General features: G+C 47.8%; 1 protein-coding gene across 1 annotated transcript in view; it reads right to left on the bottom strand.

The window, feature by feature from the left end:
• FNDC7 (fibronectin type III domain containing 7) overlaps positions 1 to 19,074 on the bottom strand; it is a 37,828-nt gene extending 18,754 nt beyond the window's left edge. The window contains exons 1-7 of the mRNA XM_075540281.1: positions 18,949 to 19,074; positions 18,393 to 18,411; positions 13,269 to 13,523; positions 11,590 to 11,850; positions 8,420 to 8,677; positions 2,584 to 2,838; positions 919 to 1,176 (exon numbers count right to left, since the gene is read on the bottom strand). Of these exons, the coding sequence (XP_075396396.1) occupies positions 919 to 1,176; positions 2,584 to 2,838; positions 8,420 to 8,677; positions 11,590 to 11,850; positions 13,269 to 13,523; positions 18,393 to 18,411; positions 18,949 to 19,023 (1,381 nt within the window). The 5' untranslated portion in view covers positions 19,024 to 19,074. The remainder of the gene's footprint in view (positions 1 to 918; positions 1,177 to 2,583; positions 2,839 to 8,419; positions 8,678 to 11,589; positions 11,851 to 13,268; positions 13,524 to 18,392; positions 18,412 to 18,948) is intronic.
• Positions 19,075 to 22,026: the final 2,952 nt, after the last annotated feature.

The raw sequence follows: 22,026 nt of genomic DNA, 5'->3' as shown, positions 1-22,026 counted from the left end.
CTTTTAAAATGAGTTGTGTAATCACCCTCCATTCTAGAGCTCCCTCCCCCTACCACATACATTATTTGCTTCCCAAACCCCTCGCCTGGGAAATGTTTGAGAGCATTTTGAACTTCAAAAATCAAAACAAATAAGACAAAAAGGAGAACTTGGGGGGTGGGAGGGGAGGGAAAAAATAGGAGCGGATACCGAGGGCTCAATAGAAAGCAAATATCTAGAAAATAATGATGGTAACATATGTACAAATATACTTGATACAATTATGATAAGAGCTGTAAGAGCCCACAATAAAATGATCTTTTAATTAAAAAAAAACAAAAACCCAGGGGCAAACAGATGCCATGTGAAGACGTCTTATAAGCCAAAGGGGCAAGGACAACCCAGAGCCCCCCAGTGAAGGACCCACTTGGCCAAGACCCTGACTTAGACTTTTAGCCTCCCGAACGGAGAAAATGAATTTCTCTTCTTTAAAAAAACAAGTAGGGCCTTAATCTTCCAGGCAGGAGGAGCTAAATGGCCCCTCTGATCTGGATGAAACCTTCTCTTCTCCGTGGGTCTCCCTGCTGTCTGTTGGGTTTTCTCCCTGGCTCTCCCCTCTCTTCTCTTCTGGCTTCACATCTGTGTAGTCATGTGGAATGCTCACAAAGCCAGCTGCCATGGGCTCACCCGTTGCCATGATGCCAATCGAAGCTCACAGACACCCCGCGCGTGGCGGAGGGAACCGTGCTCCACAGGCTTTTCCGTGGCCGCCTCGCCACTACGCCCTCTTCTGCAGTGCCTCTGGGAGGGACTCAAACCCGAAGCTTTTTATTTCCCAGGCGAGCATATTTACCGTCTGTCCCACCGACACTCCTCTGAGGGAGGTGGCCAGCGTGGATCACTTAGATATCAAGGACTGAAGGCATAGCGGGACCATACCTGTGGTTATAAATCGGGACGTACATGACCTGTTGCTGCCCCGGACTTCGCTGAAGGAATACACTGTGATGTTGTACGTGGTGTCACACTCCAGAGCCGAAAGGGTACAAGCAGGGGCGGTATCATTGCACTCAACCACGCTGTCCCCATCCACGGCCTTAGTTTGATAGAGCTCAGCCCCGCGAGCAGGGGACCAGACAATCTCTGCTCTGTCCCCAGACACGAACACAGGTTTAACGTCACTAGGACAGCAGGGGGCTGAAAGCAAAGCAGAGAGATGGAAGGTCAGTACAAAGTCACTGTCACCAGAGGGGAGCTTCGAGATCCTGCCCTCCCCAGCTCCAGGGCCTCTGCCACCGTCCTCCAAATGTCTGCAACAACCTCCAGCTTCCATCTTGGCCTGACACCCACTGCCTCGAGGAGAAATCTTCAACATGACAAGCTGCGTCCAGCCGCATCTCTCCCCCATCTCTGCTGTACCAGACTCTTCATCTCCCACCCTGGATGCGCCCTCACTGCTCCAGGCCAGGAGGACCACCGATCGCGCCGGTGGCATGCCTTCCCCTTGACCTGATAACAGTGTAGCCTGATTCCTCACAGAGACATAACTGTCTCTGAAGACTGTGGCTGAGACCCTACAGAGTCTCAAAGACGAATTCTGAAAAAATGCCTAAATTAGCTTGGAGTGTCTATGACATGTCTTGTCTCACCCAAATTCCATCCATCAAAGACCTCCCTCCAGAAGAACCCTCTTTGCTCTGGAGACCATCTTGATAGGATTTTACTCCAACTTCCAAAGACACCGGTTATCTGAACCTCCCATCCGAGTACACTTTATCAGAACCCAGCTACTATTGTCACTTAGATCAGCATATGACTGTAGTGTCATTTATAAATATAACTAATTAACTTCAAGTTACCCACTCCATTCATTCCCATATGCCCCACTATGAAAAGCACGGAGGATGAAAAGCTAAGTACAACATGATCCCTGTCTTGTAGAAGAACAAGCCTAGGGGAGGAGAAACATAGTAACAATAATGATACTAACAATAGAAATAGCTGTTGGGCGCTTTACCACTTACAGCACCGGTTCTCAACCTGTGGGTCGCGACCCCTGTGGGGCTTGAATGACCCTTTCACAGGGGTCACCCAGTTCATAAAAGTAGCAAACTGACAGTTATGAAGTAGCAACGAAAACAATTTTGTGGTTGGGGGCGGGGGAGTTGCCACAACCTGAGGGACTGTATGAAAGGGTCACGGCATTGGGGAGGTTGAGAACCGCTGACTTTACAGAGACTTTCCAGGTCCCCGTATTCATAATTAGCGGCCCCATCTTGCAAAGCATAAGACTCGGGACTAGCCAGGTGAGCATCGCTAGTGCGCCTTACAAATAAACTAGTTAGTGGTCAAGTCAGGACTTAAACCCAGGGGCCCTCCTTCCCAGCCCACCACACCACACAGCCTCTTGCAATTTTGTCACCCTGGTCTCTTCAGCATCTGGCACAGTCTGGAAAGAACATGAGACAGGCTACCCCTTTGCTGTTCCTGGCCCTAGAAGGATGACCAGATGGTCTGTCTAAGTCAGGGAGCACCACGGCTGATCCATTCTGCATCTGGGTGTGGAGAGCTCAGAGTGCCCTTTGCAAACCTCAGCTCCCTTACCTGTGGTGTAATTAAACACATCACCCAGAGGACTCTGCCCTGCTTTGTTATAGGCAAAGACACTGATGAAGTAGGTGAAGCCACACTCAGACCGGAAACTGCACTGGGTGCGCGACGTGTTGCAGTGCACCTCCAAGCCGTCGTCACCCTTCACAAAGGCCACGTAGTAATCGCCCAGCTCGACAGTGGGCCACGCCACAGACAAGTGGCCAGCGGGGTCTTCCTGAATCGCCACTCTTCCAGGTGCGCAAGCAACTAGGAAATGATAAAATACGAAACGTTGTGAGAGCGTTTCTTGGCATTTTTGTAGTCGCCCAGGACTTCCAGACAGCCTCCAGCAGCAACCCGGAGCTGTGCACACATTGAATTTGGTGCATGGCGTGTAAGACTGTGTACCCAAAGCATCAGAAGAGTTTCCTTATGGACTCAAAGGCAATGACACAAACAGGGCATCAGACGCTGATGGCCTGTCCACAGTCTTTTATTACACGAAATAATGGACCATCAAAAGTCCGATCATCATTCATGGTGTAGGTATCTGTGCTTTGAGCATATTTGTTGAAAGGTCTGAGCTCTACTGGACACGAAGCAAGCCTGGCCTGAGTGGCATAATGCAGTGATACTGGTGGTCATACTGGCTGTCTGTGAGCCGTCAGGTCGCTTCTGACTCACGGCAAACCCATATGTTGCCCAGGGAAGCCAGTCTCAAGGGTTCTCTTGACTGTAAGCTTTATGGAAGCACATGGTCAATTCTTTCTCTTTTGGAGCCACTGGGTGGGTTGGAACTGCCAACCTTTCCATTAGCCTTAATGATTAACTGGTACACTATCAGGATTCCTAAGACCTGAGAGATAACGACATACAAACAAACCAACTCTACTGCTATCAAATTGATCATATTTCATTCCTACCCCAGATAGGGTTCTTGAGGCCACAAATCTTTGTGGGAACATATAGCCTCATCTTTCTCTCAAGAAGCAGCTGGTTGATTTGAACTGCTGACCTTGTAGTCAACAGTCCACCGTGTAACCTACTACACAACCAGGTCCAAGATATAATAATAGGCTTCATTTTGGGTGCTTTCTATTAGTGGTTTCTTGTAGGAAGCATACGGCTGATCAAGGTGTTTACTAATGGGTGATCAATTAATCCCCTGTGCCTCTGTGTCTTTGCAGACAGAAGCATTGCAAAATGACTGTTATTTGTGACTTTGCTGCTAAAAACGTTGAGAGATAACTCAGTTATTTAAGATCTCTCTTAAATCTTGCATATCCGTGTGATTGTCTTAGAACTTAATGCTTTTATTATTCTAAGGTTAAGAAACTGTGACTAGTTAAGTTACATTTGCATAGATAAGAATTTAAGAATGTTTTCTAAGTTCTTTGATGTTTGTTTTGTAACCAATTCCCTTGTGTAAGAAGAGTATAAAAACCAAGCTTCAAATATACGGGTCCTTCAGTCCATCAGACTGTCATCCTCCCGATCCCATGCTTTGTACATATCTCTTTCTTTTCCTTTCATCCGCACTCCTCATTTCGAACCCAGCTTGATGCGGGATAGCTGGTCTAATCCCCCCGCAGTTTCTCTCATTTTCCCCAGGATCCTTATCTCGCGGATAAGGAAACGCGTTAGAGCTTAGATGGGTTGTTTAAACACACAGCTGCCAGGGGATGGAGCTGGTTCTCTCTGATAGGACACGCAGCTTGTGCACAAAGCTTCAGAGGTAGGGAAAGTTCTTCTAAGTGCAACATCCCCTGGGCTGAAAAACAGAACACACCTGACTGTTCATTGTGGCCTCAGGGTGCACTGTAAGCAGACAGTCACGATACCAGATGCGCTGTGGCAAGAAAAACTCAAGTGAGTAATACATGTGAGCCAGTGCAAACTTGGGAGGACAATTTCAGATGCCCTAATGTGTTTGTTTTTTAAATACTTGAGATGATTCTAATTTTCTTTTCTTTTTTCCAACAGTTTTATTGGCACATACTTCACATATCATAAAATCGAACAGATGAATCATCCAATCGCACCAAGGGGAGTTGTACAATCACCACCACATCTGTCTTAGAGCCTTCTCCCCAGCACCCCACTGGCTCTATCTAGTACCTTTAAACTGAGTTGTGCAATCGCAATCAGTTCTATTGCTCCCCTCCCCTCCCACCTTCAGAGTTTACTCCCCAAATCCCCTTTCCCTCCCTATCGCCCATCCCCAACCCCTGCGTTCCCTACAACACCTTGTATCAGTTGTTACCATTATACATCCCCCTTCCTGTGTTTCACGGCTGGGAACCCCAGCAGAAAGCAGTGCAAGACAAATCACACTGAGGTGGTAAGGGTAAGATCATATTAGTATAAAGGCAAAAATACAATGATGCCTAAGAGGGAGAAGCCCCCCATCAATGTTCAAAAACCAGGGAAGACGTTTCTGTCATGGGGCAACTAAGAGATACCTGCACACAGCACTAATTCCGGTCATGTCTATAGGGAGGACAACTGGCCTGGTACGGAGTTTGATATATTACGCTACCAGAGATCCTCAAGCTTTTTAAATAGGGGCCAATTCATCATCCCTCAGACCCGATGGAGGGCCAGACTATAGTTTTGAAATAAACTATGAACAAATTCCTATGCACACCGCACATATCTTATTTTGAAGTAAAAAAACAAATGGGGCAAAAACACCCTGCGGGCTGGATAAATGTCCTCGGTGGGCTGCATGTGGCCCACAGGCCGTAGTTTGAGGACGCCTGCTACAATGTCAGCAACAAGCATGGATCACCGGGGTGAATCAGATGGCCTCTTGCATGTGTGTGTGTGTGCGTGCGTGTGTGTGTTCAGGCCATGACTCATGTATCTACATCAGCATGAACCAGTCTTCTGAAGGGATGAATCCAAATGAAGGGGATTCTTCTCTGTGCTACTCTTTTGAAGACTTTAGTCATCTCTAATGGAAAGCTCTCTAAAGCAAACTACATATTTTTGTGTCCTGGGAAGCACATATCCAAAAAACCCCATGCAGTGGAGCCGATTCCTCTGGTGACCCTAATTTAGGACGGAGGATAGCTGCTCCCTGGGGCTGCTGAGGCTGGAAATCATTACAGGAACAGACAGCCTCTTCCTTCTCCAGTGGGTTCGATTCGCTGATCTGGTGGTTAGCAATCCAACGCATAACCCACAGTGCTACGAGGGCTTTCTAAGTGCAGTTTATGTCTTATGGATGAGTCAAGGTCGAGCCCACGATCATGGCTGATGGCGTTATACACAAACTCAAGTGTTCAGGCCTATATCAGTGGCACTTGACACTGGCTGCCTGTTAGAATCAGCTGGGAAGCATTCACAAACTACTCATGTCCAGACTCCATTCGCAGCAACTCTGGTTGAAGGCGTTGTGGACAGGGCCTGGGTATTGGGATTCTACAAAAACTCCCCAGAGGCTCCTAAAGTGCATCCAAGTTTGGAAAACACTGGCTGGCTGCTCCTGCAATAAAGGATCATGCAGCTCCCGTGCTCTTGAAAGTGCTTCTTGTTCTTCACTCTCTGCCAACTGGCATGTCCTAAAACCACCTCCAATGCACCAGTCCACTGCCTAAGGTCAACAGAGACGCCCAAGTACCAAGGTTGCTGTATTAGTGACCTTTCCTTAAACCCCACTGCCATCAAGTCCAAGCTGACTCATAGCGACCTGTAGGACAGGGTAGAACTGCCCCTGTGGGTTTCTGAGACTGTGCAGGAGGAGAAAGCCCCATCTTCATCCCACAGAGAGAGTGGGGACCTTGCACTCAGTACTGTAACAGCATAACCGACTCCTGCCAGTGGCCTCAGGGTAGCACAACTCGAGGCTGCCAGTCTGTCTTAGTTTCCAAATGCTGCTCTAACAGATATGTCCGAGTGGTCAAAAACAGAAAAACATTTTTTTTCTCGCGGTTGAGGAGGCTAGAAGTTAGAATTCAAGCTCCACAGGGCAGTTCAACTCTGTCAAATAGAGCGACTAGACGTCAGGATCTACCCCACTCACTCACCACAACGCTTGGGAAGACCCTCTCCGAGGGCACTGGGGAAAGAGCTGTGTCTCTTCCGGCATCCCATGGTACCATGACAACCATCACATGGTCTCTCTCTCTCTCTCTTTCTCTCTCTCTCTCTCTCTCTCTCTCTCTCTCTCTCTCTCTCTCTCTCTCTCTCGCCCTCTTGGGTTCACGCATGCATCTCATCTGCTCATTTTAAGTGACTAAGTTTAAAGACACACCCTATAGTGACACAAGGAAATCGCTAGTGCCAGATATGATTATTTCCACAAGTTCAGGGGTCAGGATCCCAACATGTATTTTGGAGGGTCACCATTCAATCCAACAGGGACTCAGGGGCTGGCTCTCCTTCTTCCCTGTGGAGCAGAGTGTGTCAGCTTAATGATGCTTTTTTCCGCTCTGCTCTGAAGTATTTTACACTTCAAAACAAAACTTCGTGGTGCCGACTCACAGCAACCTTATAGGACAAAGTAGAACTCTCCCTGTGAATTTCCGAAACGGTAACTCTTCACCGGAGTAGAAAACTTGGTCTTTCTCCTTTCTCCTACAGAGCAGCTGGTGGTTTCGAACCACTGACCTTGCAATTAGCAGCCCAATTCTTAACATCGGCACCACCAGGATTCTCTTTTAAATTTAGAAGGACTGAAGTCTGACCTTTCGATAAAGCGGACATTTAAAAAAATTATCTGCATTTTATTTGATGTAGAGGAATAAGATCAGGCAAATTTGAACTTGAACCCCAAATCTACCACTGAGTACATGTGCCCTTGGGGAAATGATTTAACCTGAGTTTCAATTTTCCTATCTGGAAAAAGGAATCGATACAGTTCATTTCACTGCGTTGCCGTGCGAATTAAATTAAATGTATTTGTAGTGCTCCGCACAAGGAGTCCGAGTGGCACCAGAGGTAAACGCTCAGCTGCTAATCAAAGGTTGGAGGTTCAAACCCATCCAGTAGCCCTATAGGAGTTAAGACCCGACGGTCTTTGATCAAGACTGCTGTAGTTGTGTGCCTTGAGTTGACCCCAACTTCCAGGGACCCCATAGAGCAGAGCAGAGCTGCCCTGCGGGGTTTCCCGTCATCTCTCTGGAGCAGACTGCCAGATCTTTTCTCCCACAGAGTTACTGGGAGATTTGAACCACTGACTTTTAGCAACCAAATGAGTAACCATTGAGCCACGAGACATCGTTCCATAGAAATGCCGGTTCTACTCTGTCCCATGGAGTCGCTATCAGGTGAAAACGAGTCAACAACACTGAAAGCAATGCGTAGGACCTGGCAGGCCTTCATTAAAGGTTAGTCTCCAGCCCCGGACACACGCATATTTCTCAATAGGGGTGTTAACCTCCATTGGGTACATTTGTTGGTTTAACCTGAGAAGAACAGAAACAGGAAACATCCAAACCCACATGCAGAACGAATGCACCTGCGTCTTTATCTTTAAAGGCCCGGGTGAAGCATGAGATAAAGAAGAGGCCGTTCACCATACTACAGTCAGAGTTGCAGGTACTTGACCTGCATCTTGGGATTTCACAGCTTTTACAAATGAAATAACAACCAGTTAAGGAAAGATCTGGACTAGGAACCAGCATGTCTTGTTTTCGAAGAATCATGTTTCTAATGCATGGTACCTGGTCTGGCCATGGCTATTCTTCATCAGAGTGTTTAACTCGGTGCTTTCGCCCTTGATGGGACATTCTGTTTCACTTCTTCCAGAATGCTCTGGAACAGTGCTGGGTGATTACTTATTTCCCTTTGGAAGGCACTTGGACTTGCCAGCCCCAAAGGCTTTCCACTCTAATTTACATACCGGTTTTCAGGCCCACTGCTGAAGCTGATTTGCTAGATCCTGCATCGTTACTTGCTACAACGGAGATGGAGTACTCTGTCCCACAGCGGAGGGAAGAGATGGTGCAGGAACTGAAAGGCGTACTGCAGCCCCGCTCTGAAGAGCCGCCCAAAGCCAGCACCGTGTAGTTGAAAGCTCCTTCTGTCCGGGTCCATGAAACCGACGCCGTCAGAGCCCCACTGTCGAACGCAACTTGAATGTTGGCAGGAGCACGAGGACCTGCATTTTTGAGAAGGCACCATGAAGATTTTGCAGCAGCCTCAAGAATTCAAGTGTGATCCCCCAGGATGGTGTGCACCTCAAATCTCACCCCTATTTGATTTCCTTGAGTCATAATGAACAGATTTGGGAAGTAGAGTTGATTTAAGATGGTGGGGATGATGTGATGGAGTAAATGTGTTTCGCTTGCGACAAAGAAAACAATTTCAGGGGGCAAAGAACGGAATGTTATGGATTGAATTCTGTCCCTTCAAATGTGCTGAAAAACTGATTATGTGCTCGACACTATGGATGTATGGATGGATTGTGATGATTTTTAAAAATTTGTTAAAATCCTCCTCTTGGGTTATTTCTGATATAGAATTGGCTATCTAAGACATTAAAATAAGTATAATCACTCAAAAAAAGTTAAGAAAAAGCATCTAAGTACGATTTGGTCTAACAATGTTGAAGGATGAGTAGAAGGGTGATTACAAGGGTTCTGAAAACAAAGTTGAGATTTAGGGTACCTGGGAACTGGTGATATCTTTTCCATTAGTCATGCAAACTCATGATGAACATGCGACCTTGGTATTTAATCATATTGTTATTTAATTTTCCCTCAATTGTAACATTTGTCTAAGATCTGTGCCTTGAGCATAACAACTTGAAAATCCAAACTTGTTGCAATTGAGGTGATTCCTACTCATGACATTTCTCTGTGTTACAGAGCACAATGCCGCATAGGGTTTTCTTAGCTATAATTTTATGGAGGCAGGTTGCCAGGCCTTTTTTCCACCGTGCTGCTGCTTGGTTTTGAACCACCGACCTTTCAGTGAATAGTAGACTGCAAACCATGTGCGCCAAACATGGACCCAGGCCTAGCCCATAATAGGTGCTAAATATGTTTGGAATGAATGCACTAGTTGACAAGTGGTCAAAGGAATTAAGTAAGATTGTCAAGGTGCAAGGTGGAAGGGCCCGTTAGCCACGATCAAATACCCTCATGGTTGGGGCAGCTTTGAAAGTATCCCTTCACTCCTCTGAGACCTGCGCCGACTCTCCCTGCTATAGCTTTCAGGTCGTGTTTTTTTCCAGAAGAGTAGACTTCCTTTCCGTTCTCACTCCTGGTATTACATATGAGGATCATGTTATCTTCTTGGTTTACCCAAAGCACGTCCCCCAGACTCTTAGGAAACACGGCTCCCCTTTCTCCAGTGTCCTCCCCTTGAATAGCTTGGGAAGCTGTATTGTTGGACTGTCGGGGAGAAACCCCAGCCCCTTTGAACGTCTGTCAGGCTTTAGAAAGCTGGGCACAGATGGGACCCAGATGGGACCAAAGAGAGCGGACCCTGTTTGACCACATGGGGACCCGACTCATTCTCCCGTGGGCCATCTCTACAGGTGGTCTGCTCTGGGGTCGTTCTGGGCCTTGACGTGGTTGAAAGGACCCTGTTTTCCCACATGGGAATCCAAGAACCAGGGGAAATGAGGGACAGGAGGCTTACTCCAAACACGAAACCATCTTAAACACGAGAAAACAAATAGAGGGGTGACTGTAGGACACGCTCAGCCCTAAAAAATGGCTCCTCCAGCCCCCAGCCCTCTTTGCACACTGTGCACGCTTCAAAGGGAGCACCTGCTGGCCCGCACGGCTGCATGTGGTGCACGCGTACATCTGTCTCTCCTAGGACACAATGAGCTCTTTGAGGTTAGGGTTCGTGTTTCACTTGACTTGATAGCAACTGAACAATAGCCAACACACAGTGGGCCCTCAATCAGCGCTGTGGAAAGCAGGGAGGCAGGCATGTGCAGGAAAAGTCCCAGGGAGACTGGCTGGTCATGGCCGCCCCCCATTCACCAGGGCCATCCTGATTCACCTGTGGAACTCTCGTATGATTTCTCTGCAGAGAAGTAAGGCAAACCCTTCTCTGCTCCCTCACACAGTGGGCTCCCCTCCTAACTCATCAGGAAACTTAGGAAGTGTTGGAGAGAACATTCTGGCTTCTTTCTCATTCCACCCCCACCCCCACCCTGTCTTTCCTTAGTCTTCTCCCAGATACAAAACCGTCTAGTTGGTGACAGCCTGGCCGCCCTGGGCTGCCTGCCAGTGGATGGCTTACTCGGCCTCAGGAGAAGAAAAAGTCTCTACCCCGCCCTTCCTCCCTCTGTACCCTTCAGGCCACCCCCTGCCCCTTTGGGAAATACACGAGAGCCCACTCGCATGCAGTGCAAGCACCAGGACAGCGGGCACTCTGCTCTGAGTGCTGCTGTATCTCTGGAGCGGTGTCGGCTCTCAGCTGGCAAGCCCCAAACTCACAGCCCTCGAGTGCATTTCGACTCCTCACAACCCGATAGGGCAGAGTAAAACTGCCCCATGGGTGTCTGAGGCTGTGACGCTGTACGGAAGCTGGAACCGTCTTTCTTGCTCCCACGAAGCGGCTGGTGGGTTCAAACTGCTGGCCTTGTGGTTAGCAGCCCACGGCTAACCCCCTGAGCCACCAGGAGCCCTGGCACACACTCATCAAATGTCCGCTGAACCAATGAGTTTCCTGTTTGGTGTCATTCTTTTTGGTCGGACTCTTGGCCTGGTCCCAGGAAAGCCCTAACCAGAGTGACTTCATGCTGTGCGCTATGGAGTGATGACTCAGAGCTGAGTTGGCTCCAGGGCGGGCTGTGCGGGAGGTGGGGGGTTGGCAGGGGGTGGGGGTAGGGGCGCTGTGCTCTCTGTATTCTGAACAGCACTCTTTACACATCCAGTAAGCGGTTAAATTACCGAGGAGGCATAGTCAAGGCGCTATAAATAACTTCATCATCAACTTAAATAGCTGCTGCCAGCTGCTCCGTTCTTATCACACACACTGCTCTCCAGGGCTACAATGCCCAGGCCCCTCGGTCCTCAAAAAGGAGCATGCCGGGGTCGAGCCGCTTACTTGTTCTCTGGTTGCGAGTGGAGTCATCCCCGGGGATCCCGTTGGCATTCCAGGCACAGGCCTTTATGGTGTAGAGAGTGCCAGCATCCAGGTTGCTGAATGTCAAGGAGGTGTTTGTAGTGTTCTCTTTCCATATTCGACCCAAGCCGTTGGCTCTCACGATGGACACCGAGAATCCAATGGCCATGTAGACAGCTTCCCACCGCACCAGAATAGAGTCTGGACTTGGAGAGCTTATTTCTAGAATTGGGGCAGCCAAAACTAAAGAGACCAACAGAAAATGAAAAAAAGACATGTATTGACTCCAAGGAAGTCCAACACAGGGCAATCCACACTTAGAAAGGAAGCCACCGAGCATCTCGGTCAGCTGGGTCCCCGTGTCCTCCCTCCCTTTGCTTTGCCAAAGGATCCACAGCCGGCTTCCCCCCGGCACTTGCTGCTTGGTGTGTGTGAATCATAAACGACTGCTCAAAGGGATGGGGAAGAAGGAAAACTAATTATTCGGCATCATTGTCCGCTGGAGAGGGGTCAGAAGTTAGAAGAAACATCCCTGTGATGAGAGCCAGGGCCCTGGAGGCGCTGTCCGGTGAGCGCTGGGCTGCTAACAAGGTCAGTGATTCAAACCCGCCGATCACTCTGCAGGAGACAGGTGCAGCATCCATGCCCACAATGGTTTAGGGCGCACGAACCCCCTAGAGCAGTGCCACGACCCTTTCCTACAGTTCCTCAGGTGGTGGGGACTCCCAACCTGAAAATTATTTATGGTGCTACTTCATAACTGTCATTTTGCTTCTGTTAGGGATCAGGCGATCCCTGTGAAAAGGTCGTTCACCCTGCAAAGGGGTCGCAACCCAGGGGTTGAGAACCATTGCAATAACGGGTCCATGAGTTGAAAAAATCAACGTGATGGTGTTGGTTTTTGAAGTTTAGGTGGGGTGATTACAGTATATATTAATGGGGAAATTATGGCTTCAATGATTTTTACATATATAAGCAACTTCTCAGAACTATAAATCCAAATCCATGCTCAATTGCCATTGAGCCTATTCTGACTTATAGTGACCCTAGATGACAGGGTAGAACTGGCCCTGTGAGTGTCTGAGGCCATCAATCTTTAGGGGAATAGACAGTTTCATCTTTCCCCCATGACTGGCTGGTGGTTTTGAAGTGCTGGCCTTGTGGTTAGCAGCCCAATGCTTAACCCACTGCACCACCATGGCTCCCCCCTGAGGAATATACCTCGCTTCAACTTTATTAAAGTAGTTTGAGTAATAGCCACTATTATTGTTCCTATGTCTGCCAGGCAGGCAAAGTGCAGAAGAAGATCTCTTCTTCTTGTGATCTGGCCTGGTCTTTATGGCCGAAACAGAGAGCACTCTTCCAGGGACTTTAAGGTAGGGGTGCTTTTAAACACACTCAGAACTGGATTTTATTTTCCAAAGCAAAGCAAAGCAGAGTAGCTGATATTGAAATTCAACACACACACACACACACACACACACACACACACACACATAACTGAGCTCCCAAAAAATATCATTTGGTGCCTTTTGCCTCCGAGACCTGCATTGCAGGCGCTCAGACGATGCCAAATGGCTTTTTGCATTTACTTGCAGGCTCAGTGTCATCGATCCAGGACACAAGCAAGCAGACCCCAGAAGCCGAGCACCCAGGGCGACCTGTCTTCGCCTGCTTTGGAGGGGATGCCCGGCTTCTCCCAGCAGCACTGAGGGACCTGATGGTGATTTGGTACACGGTCGCCGCTTTCAGGCCTGTCACGGTGCCAGGGGAATGCACCACCACGGTTTCAATGACCGTGCCCCCGCTTTCAGCCGTGAGGAGGTAACTGGTGGCCCCTGGCACTGTAGCCCACTCCACAGTGATGCTGTTGCTGAGTTTTGAATAAGCCTGGTCGATGGTGGGTACTTCAGGAGCTGGAAGAGATTTTGAGGTGGTGCGTTAGTCAGGACACACAGACACACAGAAGGATCGTGCTTCCCGTCAGTTCAGGAAGGGGAGCCCTTCTCCCGCCAGCCTCAGGCATAAGCCTGGTCATCACTTTCCAGATGGCAGCAAATCCCACAAAGAATGGCAGGTTGCTCTCCCAAAAGAGAACGGGCAAGCTCACGTTGTGGGCAAAGTATCTGACTCCCTTTCGGTGAGGGGGTTTCAGAGAAATTTTTCCCAGTTGTTAGTGGATACTTTGTCTCTGTGTGCTTTTGGACTGCAAGTCCCCCCCGCCAGGCCCAGAACTTAGCCCCCAGCTAAGTTCCCCCTCCATCTTCCCCTCACCCCCTACCACTGTGGCCACCGCCGCCAGCACTCTGCCTGCTTCCCAATGACGTTCAGTGGAAAGGAAGGAGGGCAGTTCTTTGTTGTCGCTCCTCCAAAGCAGCCACTCTCTTTATTTTCAGAGTGGGACAATGTTCATATTCATCTCTACGAAAGAAAAGCTATGACCGCTGTCTCTGTCGGACGACCCGCCTTACAAGGAGAAACGAAGCCATGCATGTCGTTGCATGGACTTGGAAATCTGTGAAGTCAGTCGATCACAGAAGGATAAATGCCGTATGATCCCACTTATGCAAAAGATGGAGCATAAGTGTTATGAATGGAAGGGTAGGTCCCCACATGTGTGCCGCACATTCGACTCCCTGTACCTTACAATCCCATTTAGAAATGGGTTTTCTTTGTCACGTGAAGGGGCCCTAGGACTTAGGACGTGCTTTATGCACACCAAGGACGCAGAAATGGAGAGGGATGGCCTGACACATGGCGATCACCACGGAGTCAAGAACAGACGCTGGAGAGACAAGGACCTTCCCGCAGTGCTGGCACAGAAAGAAAGATTTCCCTAAATCTGGCAGCCTGGTTTAGGGCTTCTCGCCTTCTAAACCGTACAAATAGCTGTGTGTTCCGGCCACCTACTATTGGTATTTCTGTTCCAGCAGCACTAGAGAACTGTGACAGTAGGCCAAGGTAGAGAGTCCAAAGTTTATTAGTGACCAGGGGTGGGAGGAAGGAACCAATGCGTTTCTTTTTATGATTATGGAATATTTGGCAATGGATATCGGTGAGGATCACAGTAGATTAATGTTATCGATGTCTCTAAATTGCATGTGGGAAAATGCCGGATTGGCAGATATTATGATGTATCATCAGATCACAAAAGGGAGGCTAATTGTATCACGACATAACTGCGCAATTAGCTCAGTGCCAAGTGCCAAGCCACTAAGAGCCATAGCCCCACCAGGTTGACGCAGACCCTTCCCCCACAGTCAGCATTCCTGTCATGTCACACCTGGAGGCGCTCTAGTGCCAACTTACATTGCTAAGGTGTAAAATAGTCAGATATTAGATTTTTTTACAACTGCTGTTGATAAGAAATGCCAGCTAACAAGATAGTCAGTGCGTAAGGAGTAGGTCTATTTACAGTCAGACAGCGAACAAACTTCCACCTTAGCATAAAATGAGATGCCGTTGTCACGCCTCACCTGGATGGGCCTGGTCATGACTGTCTCGGGGAGCGTGAATCTACGGCAAAAGTCGACACACTTTAGGTATGGGGTAGGAGCTATAACACGGCCCTCAGATCCCTACTTTACAAAAATCCACAGACATCAAAATTTTCTAGATGCCAGAAATCCAATGGGAAGGAAAGCGCAAGCAACGCCGCTGGATTTCCCATCTGAAACATGCACGTGGCCTTTTGTGTTGAACAGCTCCACAAGCTGGGCAGAACCACCGACTGCAAAATTCAAGGCTACAGGACAAAACTAGGGCCAAGAGGGAGAAAGAGTAAATACAGACCAAATGGGTGTGATTCCCAAGTCTCACTTCCCTGCTCCACTTACCACCACCCACCCTCGCCAGCTCCCCGTGTATGGATCACAGACAACCTTCGCTTTCTGTACAAAAAGCTCAGCGAGCTAACTTTGGCACCATCTCAGACAGAATCATGCTGCAAAAACGAACAAAGCCTCCACTGTCCCTCAGCAGGCATTCCTTGTACATCACCCCACCTGTCTCCTTTGCCCTGTCTCTACACTGGGGGCAGGGGCAGACCTTCTAATCGCAGTCCTTCGCCAGCAGGAGCTGAAGTTGTAGGTAGGGCTTGTGTCTGCCCTCCTCTCCAGCAGGGCTCCCACTGTTACCCCACCCGACACCCCGACTGCTGGTCCCGAGTCCTAGGCCTTCTTTCCTCTAACCCCGCGGCTGTCTCTCAACTCCTTCACCTTCTCTTACTCTCCCCCACTAATGAGGATTCCTGGGAAAACAGGCCCCGATCGAGTCCTACCCACTAACGACCCGAGTGCCCTCGCGGAGGGCTTTCAAAGGCATCTAAACAGGAAGCATGGCACAGACTGTGTCCCCACGGGCCTGCACCAAACTCGCTCTGTTGAATTGAGCTGGAGAAGCACGATGGTCTGGCGGGAATAATATCAGCGTCGTGTGGCAGGGAAATGGGGCAGAATTGGGATTCAGGAACTCTGGGTGTGAGCCCTGGCTCTGGTGTGAGCTTTTGTGTGAACTTATGCAAGTCCTTTGAGTAGACAGTGTGTGTAAGTGCACCTTGGAAGCTAAGAAGATGTGTGTGTGTGTGTGTGTGTGTGTGTGTGTGTGTATACCATGACAAGCAAGTTTGGACAGAGGAAAGGGAGCTCATCTGGGGAAGTCTTGGAGAAGTGTGGGTACAGGGAGGTTCTGGGGAGGCTGGAGAGACAGGTGTGCTGTTTGGCAGTTGCTGGTCCAGGCAGGGGCGGAGCAGCACCAGCAATGAACTCAGCAAGATCAGCTCCTCTGCGCTGTGTTCCTCTTTTAAGAAAGGAGATGCTTGAGCGAGGTGTGTTACTTCTATGAATTAACAGCACTTCCCCCTGCTTCCTTGCTTCAGTGGTTAGCCCACTTACTAGATTAATAAAGAGAAACTTTTTTCTTCTTTTTTTAAAGATCATTTTATTGGGGACTTGTACAACTCTTATCACAATCCCTACATACATCCATTGTGTCAAGCACATTTGTCCATTTGTTGCCATCATCATTCAAAGAGAAATCTTTAATTCTGTCAATATGCCATCAACCACTCTGATCCGTCAACAGTAAAGAAGCCCTATGGCCCTCAGCTTCTGTGCATGCTACCAACGGAAAGCAGATGAAATTAGCCCAGAGTCCCCTTGGCTACCACACGTGCGCCAGCAATGCCAGAGCTCAAGGGGAATAAAAAGCCACGACACCCCCCCACCCCCAGCCAAATGAAACCTTCTACGCAGCCGCATCAATAAAACACCTCAAAGCCACTGCAAAGCCAGGACAAATCAATCCACAGCACCATCGGAGTCAGGCTGCCCCTTCTCTGGAGGGTGCCAAGAGCGTGGGCGGAGCCAGTTCTGATGGCCGAGGGGCCCCCAAGAGACCACACAGCGAGACGAGACCCCATCTGCCTAAAGGCCGTTTAGGAAAATTACTTTGCCTATTGGAGAAGCCAAGTGAATGAAAGAAACAAGGGAGGTGGTATTAGTAGAAGCTCTAGGGTAGCCGGTGGGTGTTTTGGATACTGATAGGTCATTCTGACACCTGTATTAAGTCAATTAAGACTTCTCTTCTTCCCACTTTCTTTGTAAACAAACTTTTTATATTATGAATTAGGTGTTTTGCATTCAGCAATGACTACACATTTTGTTTCAGCTCATCCATTGCCATCTTCTTAATGCCCCGGCACTTATCCCATGTCCACGTCCTCCCTGTGGTCCCTGCTTCTTTCCTTACTCTCTGAGGCTTGGCCTTGGATGCATGCTGCCCCTTTGGTCGTAAAGAGCTGATTCTTCCAACCCAATGGTGAGGTTAGCTCGAGGCCTGAGGGGCGGCTAAGAGTCCTAGTTTCGGGGGTTCCAGCAGTCTCTAGCTGACCAGCTCCACTTTCTTTGCCGTGGTACAGACCACGTAATAAACCACGGCTGTTCTAGGGTCCATTGAATCGCTCTGAGAGTTTGTTGGTGATAGAACTGATATATGATATGGTTCCTACAGATTCACCTAAAGTCCAATAAACATAAAGTTCCCGTCTAGAGGCGTCCAGAGCATGCAGCATCACCTCCAGTCATTTATTTACTTAAGAAAAGTTGTGGTCAAGTCTTTTTTTTATGAGAAAACCCTTTTCCAGCGCCAAGTGGCCACGGTCTTTATATTAAGGATGTCATCTCCTGGAACGGAGAGCTCTTTTTTAGTAAAGTAGGGAATCCTGGAAATTTCCCGAAAACAAAACAAAATCCAAAAACAGTTTTCTAGTTGTCTCCTTTAATTCCCCTGAAGACAAACTTTAAGTGATGTAACTCCCGCGCTTCCCTGTTTGGGACTAAGATTTTGCTTCTTCCCTGACATGACACTCGCTGACGGTATTTCACACATGGCTAGCTATAGACAAGAAAATGCATGTCTGTATGCTTGCATACATTGCTGAATCAAACACCAAACTTGCTGCTGGATACAGTACAGTATTCAGCAAAGATTCCTCAGGAGGACTTGTTTTCTGCATCTGAGCTGCTTATTGGTCTACCCCGTTTTCATCTTGCTCGCCCTGACTGAGGGGCTAGCGCACAGGTGAGTGTTCATAACGTGCTGATCCCCTTTTCTTAGTGCCGACATTATGGGACTGCTGTATTGGAATCAACTCTACCACCACAGGTTTAAAAATTTTTAAAAATTTATAATCATAATTAACCACTATATGGCAGAGTTGCTGTGAAATGACTGTGGAAGTGGAAGTCAAATAGGGAGGAGAAGGTTTGCATTTCAGAAAAGTTTACCTGTTTTTGTTGAAGTCACCTGAAAGGGAAAGTTTAGAAAAATTAGAACCACAAAGGAAAGCCCCGCTTTAGAAAAAACAAAACGTTGACAGAGCAATAATGCATTTCCCACAGCATTTGATGCTGCCTCCTATGAGCAATCTATCCATGTAGACAGGGGATTGCTTTGCCCAAACCATCTCCCAACCCTAAAATCTATCGCCAAACTCCTTGAACAGAATGGAGAGGGTAGAGGCAGATCACATTGCGATTTCATTTTTCTCCCTGAATCCGCCCGTTGAAGGAAGTCGGCGCTTCTGAGAGAGGCCTTGGCAGTCTTTGTCCTCCTAATGGAACAGTCACCGTGTTCTCTTTCTCTACTATATTTATTGCATTTAATTTCAAACACACAAATATGTGCAAACTTGGTGTGATCCGTAACTATTTTGACTCCTATCTCCCCACCTCCCAGTCTCTCGCAAAAAAAAAAAAAAAAAGGCAAAAGAGAGGGGGAGAGAATGATCCTGACTTCTTCTCCCCCTAAATAGTTGCGGATGAACTGGGATGATAAACTCACCACTTTCAGACAGATCAGACAGACTCCAATCAAAGGAAAACGTTTCTCCGGTCCACCAGCCATCCTGCTGGACATAACACTCACAGGGAACTGAACAGAGTGACCAGAGTCCCCTCTGCTCCCCAGGAGGCGGTACCATTGGGCACTGGGACGCAGGGCTGTGGTGCTGGGAACAGACTCTGGGATGTAGCTCCTCCCTCTCAGGGTGGAGCTGACCAGGAACTAGTGGCTCCTGGGGACGGCAAAGGCTGAGACAGAAAGTCGGACAAAGCCATGCCAAGCAGACCAAGAAGGTACGGTAAGCTAAGTTACAGAGCAACATGCAAAATGCTTGCCTTCTCTTTGTTTTTTTCCCCTTTAATTAAAAAAATAGAAATGTCACAAAGCTGTACAGGAAATTCTTGATACAGTGGAACGATCCCTTTAAACTCTCGAGATCTTGGCCAATATTTTCGTTTTGTTCTTCACTTACTGCTGTTGTTGTTTCTGTCCAGAATGGCCATCCCGACTCTGCAAGCTGCACTATCTTAAGATCAAAGAGCAGACACAGGTCTCTGCCCTGAGGTTAGTGGCAAGTCCCAGCTGAACACAGTCAACCCCCCACCCCCTGGGATGACTGCAATTTCTGTGCTTTCTAGTTCCAGTCATTGTCCAGTCCAGACTCGTCCTCGTAATGAGAAGTAACTGGGAATCTACAACATTTAGTCCTATCTGTTACAGCTTGAGAGGCAGCCCTGGTGGTTCCGTGGTTACATATTTAGCGGCGAACTGTAAGGTCAGCAGTTCCAAACCACGCAGGGAACTTGCGAGAGAAAGACTGGACTTTCTACTCACATAGAGAGTTGGAAACGCACAGTCTCGCAAACACACAGGGCCGTTCTACCTTGTCCTATAGGGTTGCTCTGGGTCAGCATGGACTCATGGGAAGTGAATTTGGTTTGTTTGATTATAGATTGAATCATGTCTCCAAAAAAAGGTAAGTTGAAGTCCCAGTTTCTATATGTGGGAAATGTGACCTCACTTGAGTTAACAGTTAATGGATTATACTGGTGTATGATGGATCTAGTCCTAACATTTTGGGAGTGGTGCTTTACCAAGGGGAGACCAGGCATGCAGACAGAGACATTCAGGAGAAAGACGGACGCTGTGTGATGATGGAAGCAGGTGCATCTATCACCAACAAAGGCATACCAAGGACTGTCAGCAGCTACCAGAACGAGGAGAGGAAGAAGCAGGAAACTTCCTCTCTTCAAAGTCCTCAGCAACAGGGAAAAATAATCATTGAAATGGTAGTGTCAATAAGCAGGAAATGGTGGTGTTGCTGATCAGAAACTGGGATTTTCAAATGGAAACTGGGGAAAAGCTCTTGATCGTGGTCAGTTTCAGGACGTAACGATGGCAATTGCGAGCTGAGGTCAGAGGGCGGGAAAACCGCCAGCGAGCAGGAGGTCAAGGGATTGAGAAGCATGAGAATGACAGCTGAGTGCCCAGTAGGCCCAAATGGGGAAACCAGTAGCGTCAGTGCTATACTCTTCAAATATTAAAATGCCAGAATATACATTAGACGTGCGCGGACTTGAGCAGCTGTCGCTGTGAGGTGCCATTGAGTCCGTCCCAACCCTCGTGACCTTATTCAGAGCAGAATGGAGCACCGCATGGCTCGGCACAATTGTTCCCACGCTTGCCTCATGGTTGCAACCACGGCGTCACTTCATCTCCCGCGAGCGGGCCTTCTTCTCCTTCACTGCCCCCTACTTTACCAAACATGACATCCTTCTCCAGGGCCTGGCCTCCTCTGACAAAACGCTCAAAGTCTGTACGACAAAGTCTGGCCATCGGTGTCTCTAAGGAGCACACTGGCGGCGCATCTTCCAAGACAGATTGGTTTGTCCTTTTGGCAGGCCATGGTACTGTCAATATTCTTTTCCAGCACCGCAATTCAAATGCATCAATTCTTCTTCGGTCTTTTTTATTCAATGTGTACCTTTCACGTTCATATGAGGCGATTGAAAATACCATCGATTGAGTCACGCACACCTTGGTCCTCAAAGCAATATCCTTGCTTTTCGATAATCTAAAGAGGTCTTGTGTAGCAGATTTAGCCAATACAACTCGTCTTTTGATCTCCTGACTGCTGATCAGAACACAGTAAGGGATAGTATTGGGAGGGACAGTAAGGGATAGCAAGGGAGTATATAAAAAACAAAAACCAGAATTTTTTTCAAAGCTATGATTTAATTTCTTTTTTTTTTACAAAACAACTTTATCACCTTCAAAGGACTCTCCATCACACTTAAAACATTTGTCAAATCTGACATTCCATTCTTGGAAAATTTTTTCAGACTCATCTGTTTGGATGGCTCACAGCACCTCCCTTGTCTTTTTCTTCATCTCTTCTACTTCATCAAATCGCTGTCCTTTCATGTCCCTCTTCATTCACAGAAACAAAAAGAAGTCGCATGAAGGGTGTTTAGGTGAGTAAGGCACATGGGACAGGAGAGGCATACTGTTTTTGTCAACAACTGGTGCACTGAGATGGCTGAGTGAGCAGGTGTATTGCCGTGGTGGCAAAACCAGTCCCCAGTCTGCCACAAATCAGGCCTTAAAGAAATTTATTTTTAAATGGGAGCTATTACAGATATTGTAACAATCGATATTTCCATTAGATCAAGCATAATTGTACAAATGTTACCACCATCCATTTCAATACATTTTCTTTCTTCCTGAACTCTTTGATATCAGCTCCCCTTTATCTCCTCCCTCTCCCACGCAACCTCCCAGAAACCCATAGTATATATTATTATTATTTGTATCTAACGCCATGCAATGTATCCATTCACCAACAATTCTGTTATTCGCTTCCCTCAAGTGGGGTTATATGGTCATCATTGCTATCAGCTCCCCCCAACCCGGTCTCTTCCCTCAGGGAATCATTACTCCCATTACTGTTTCTGAAGGGTTCTCTATCTTGGCTTTCATGCATCTAACATCTTAATTATGCAAATGAACACATGCAGGTCTAACAAGATTCATGAGGTGAAACAAAGACCATAATAGTGAGGGGAGGAAATATTAAAG

The sequence above is a fragment of the Tenrec ecaudatus genome, chromosome 1 (genome assembly GCF_050624435.1).
Source record: "Tenrec ecaudatus isolate mTenEca1 chromosome 1, mTenEca1.hap1, whole genome shotgun sequence".
In the NCBI taxonomy this organism is placed as follows: Eukaryota; Metazoa; Chordata; class Mammalia; order Afrosoricida; family Tenrecidae; genus Tenrec; species Tenrec ecaudatus.
The sequence above is the reverse complement of the archived record's forward strand: the minus strand, read 5'-3'. Positions and strand labels throughout refer to the sequence as shown.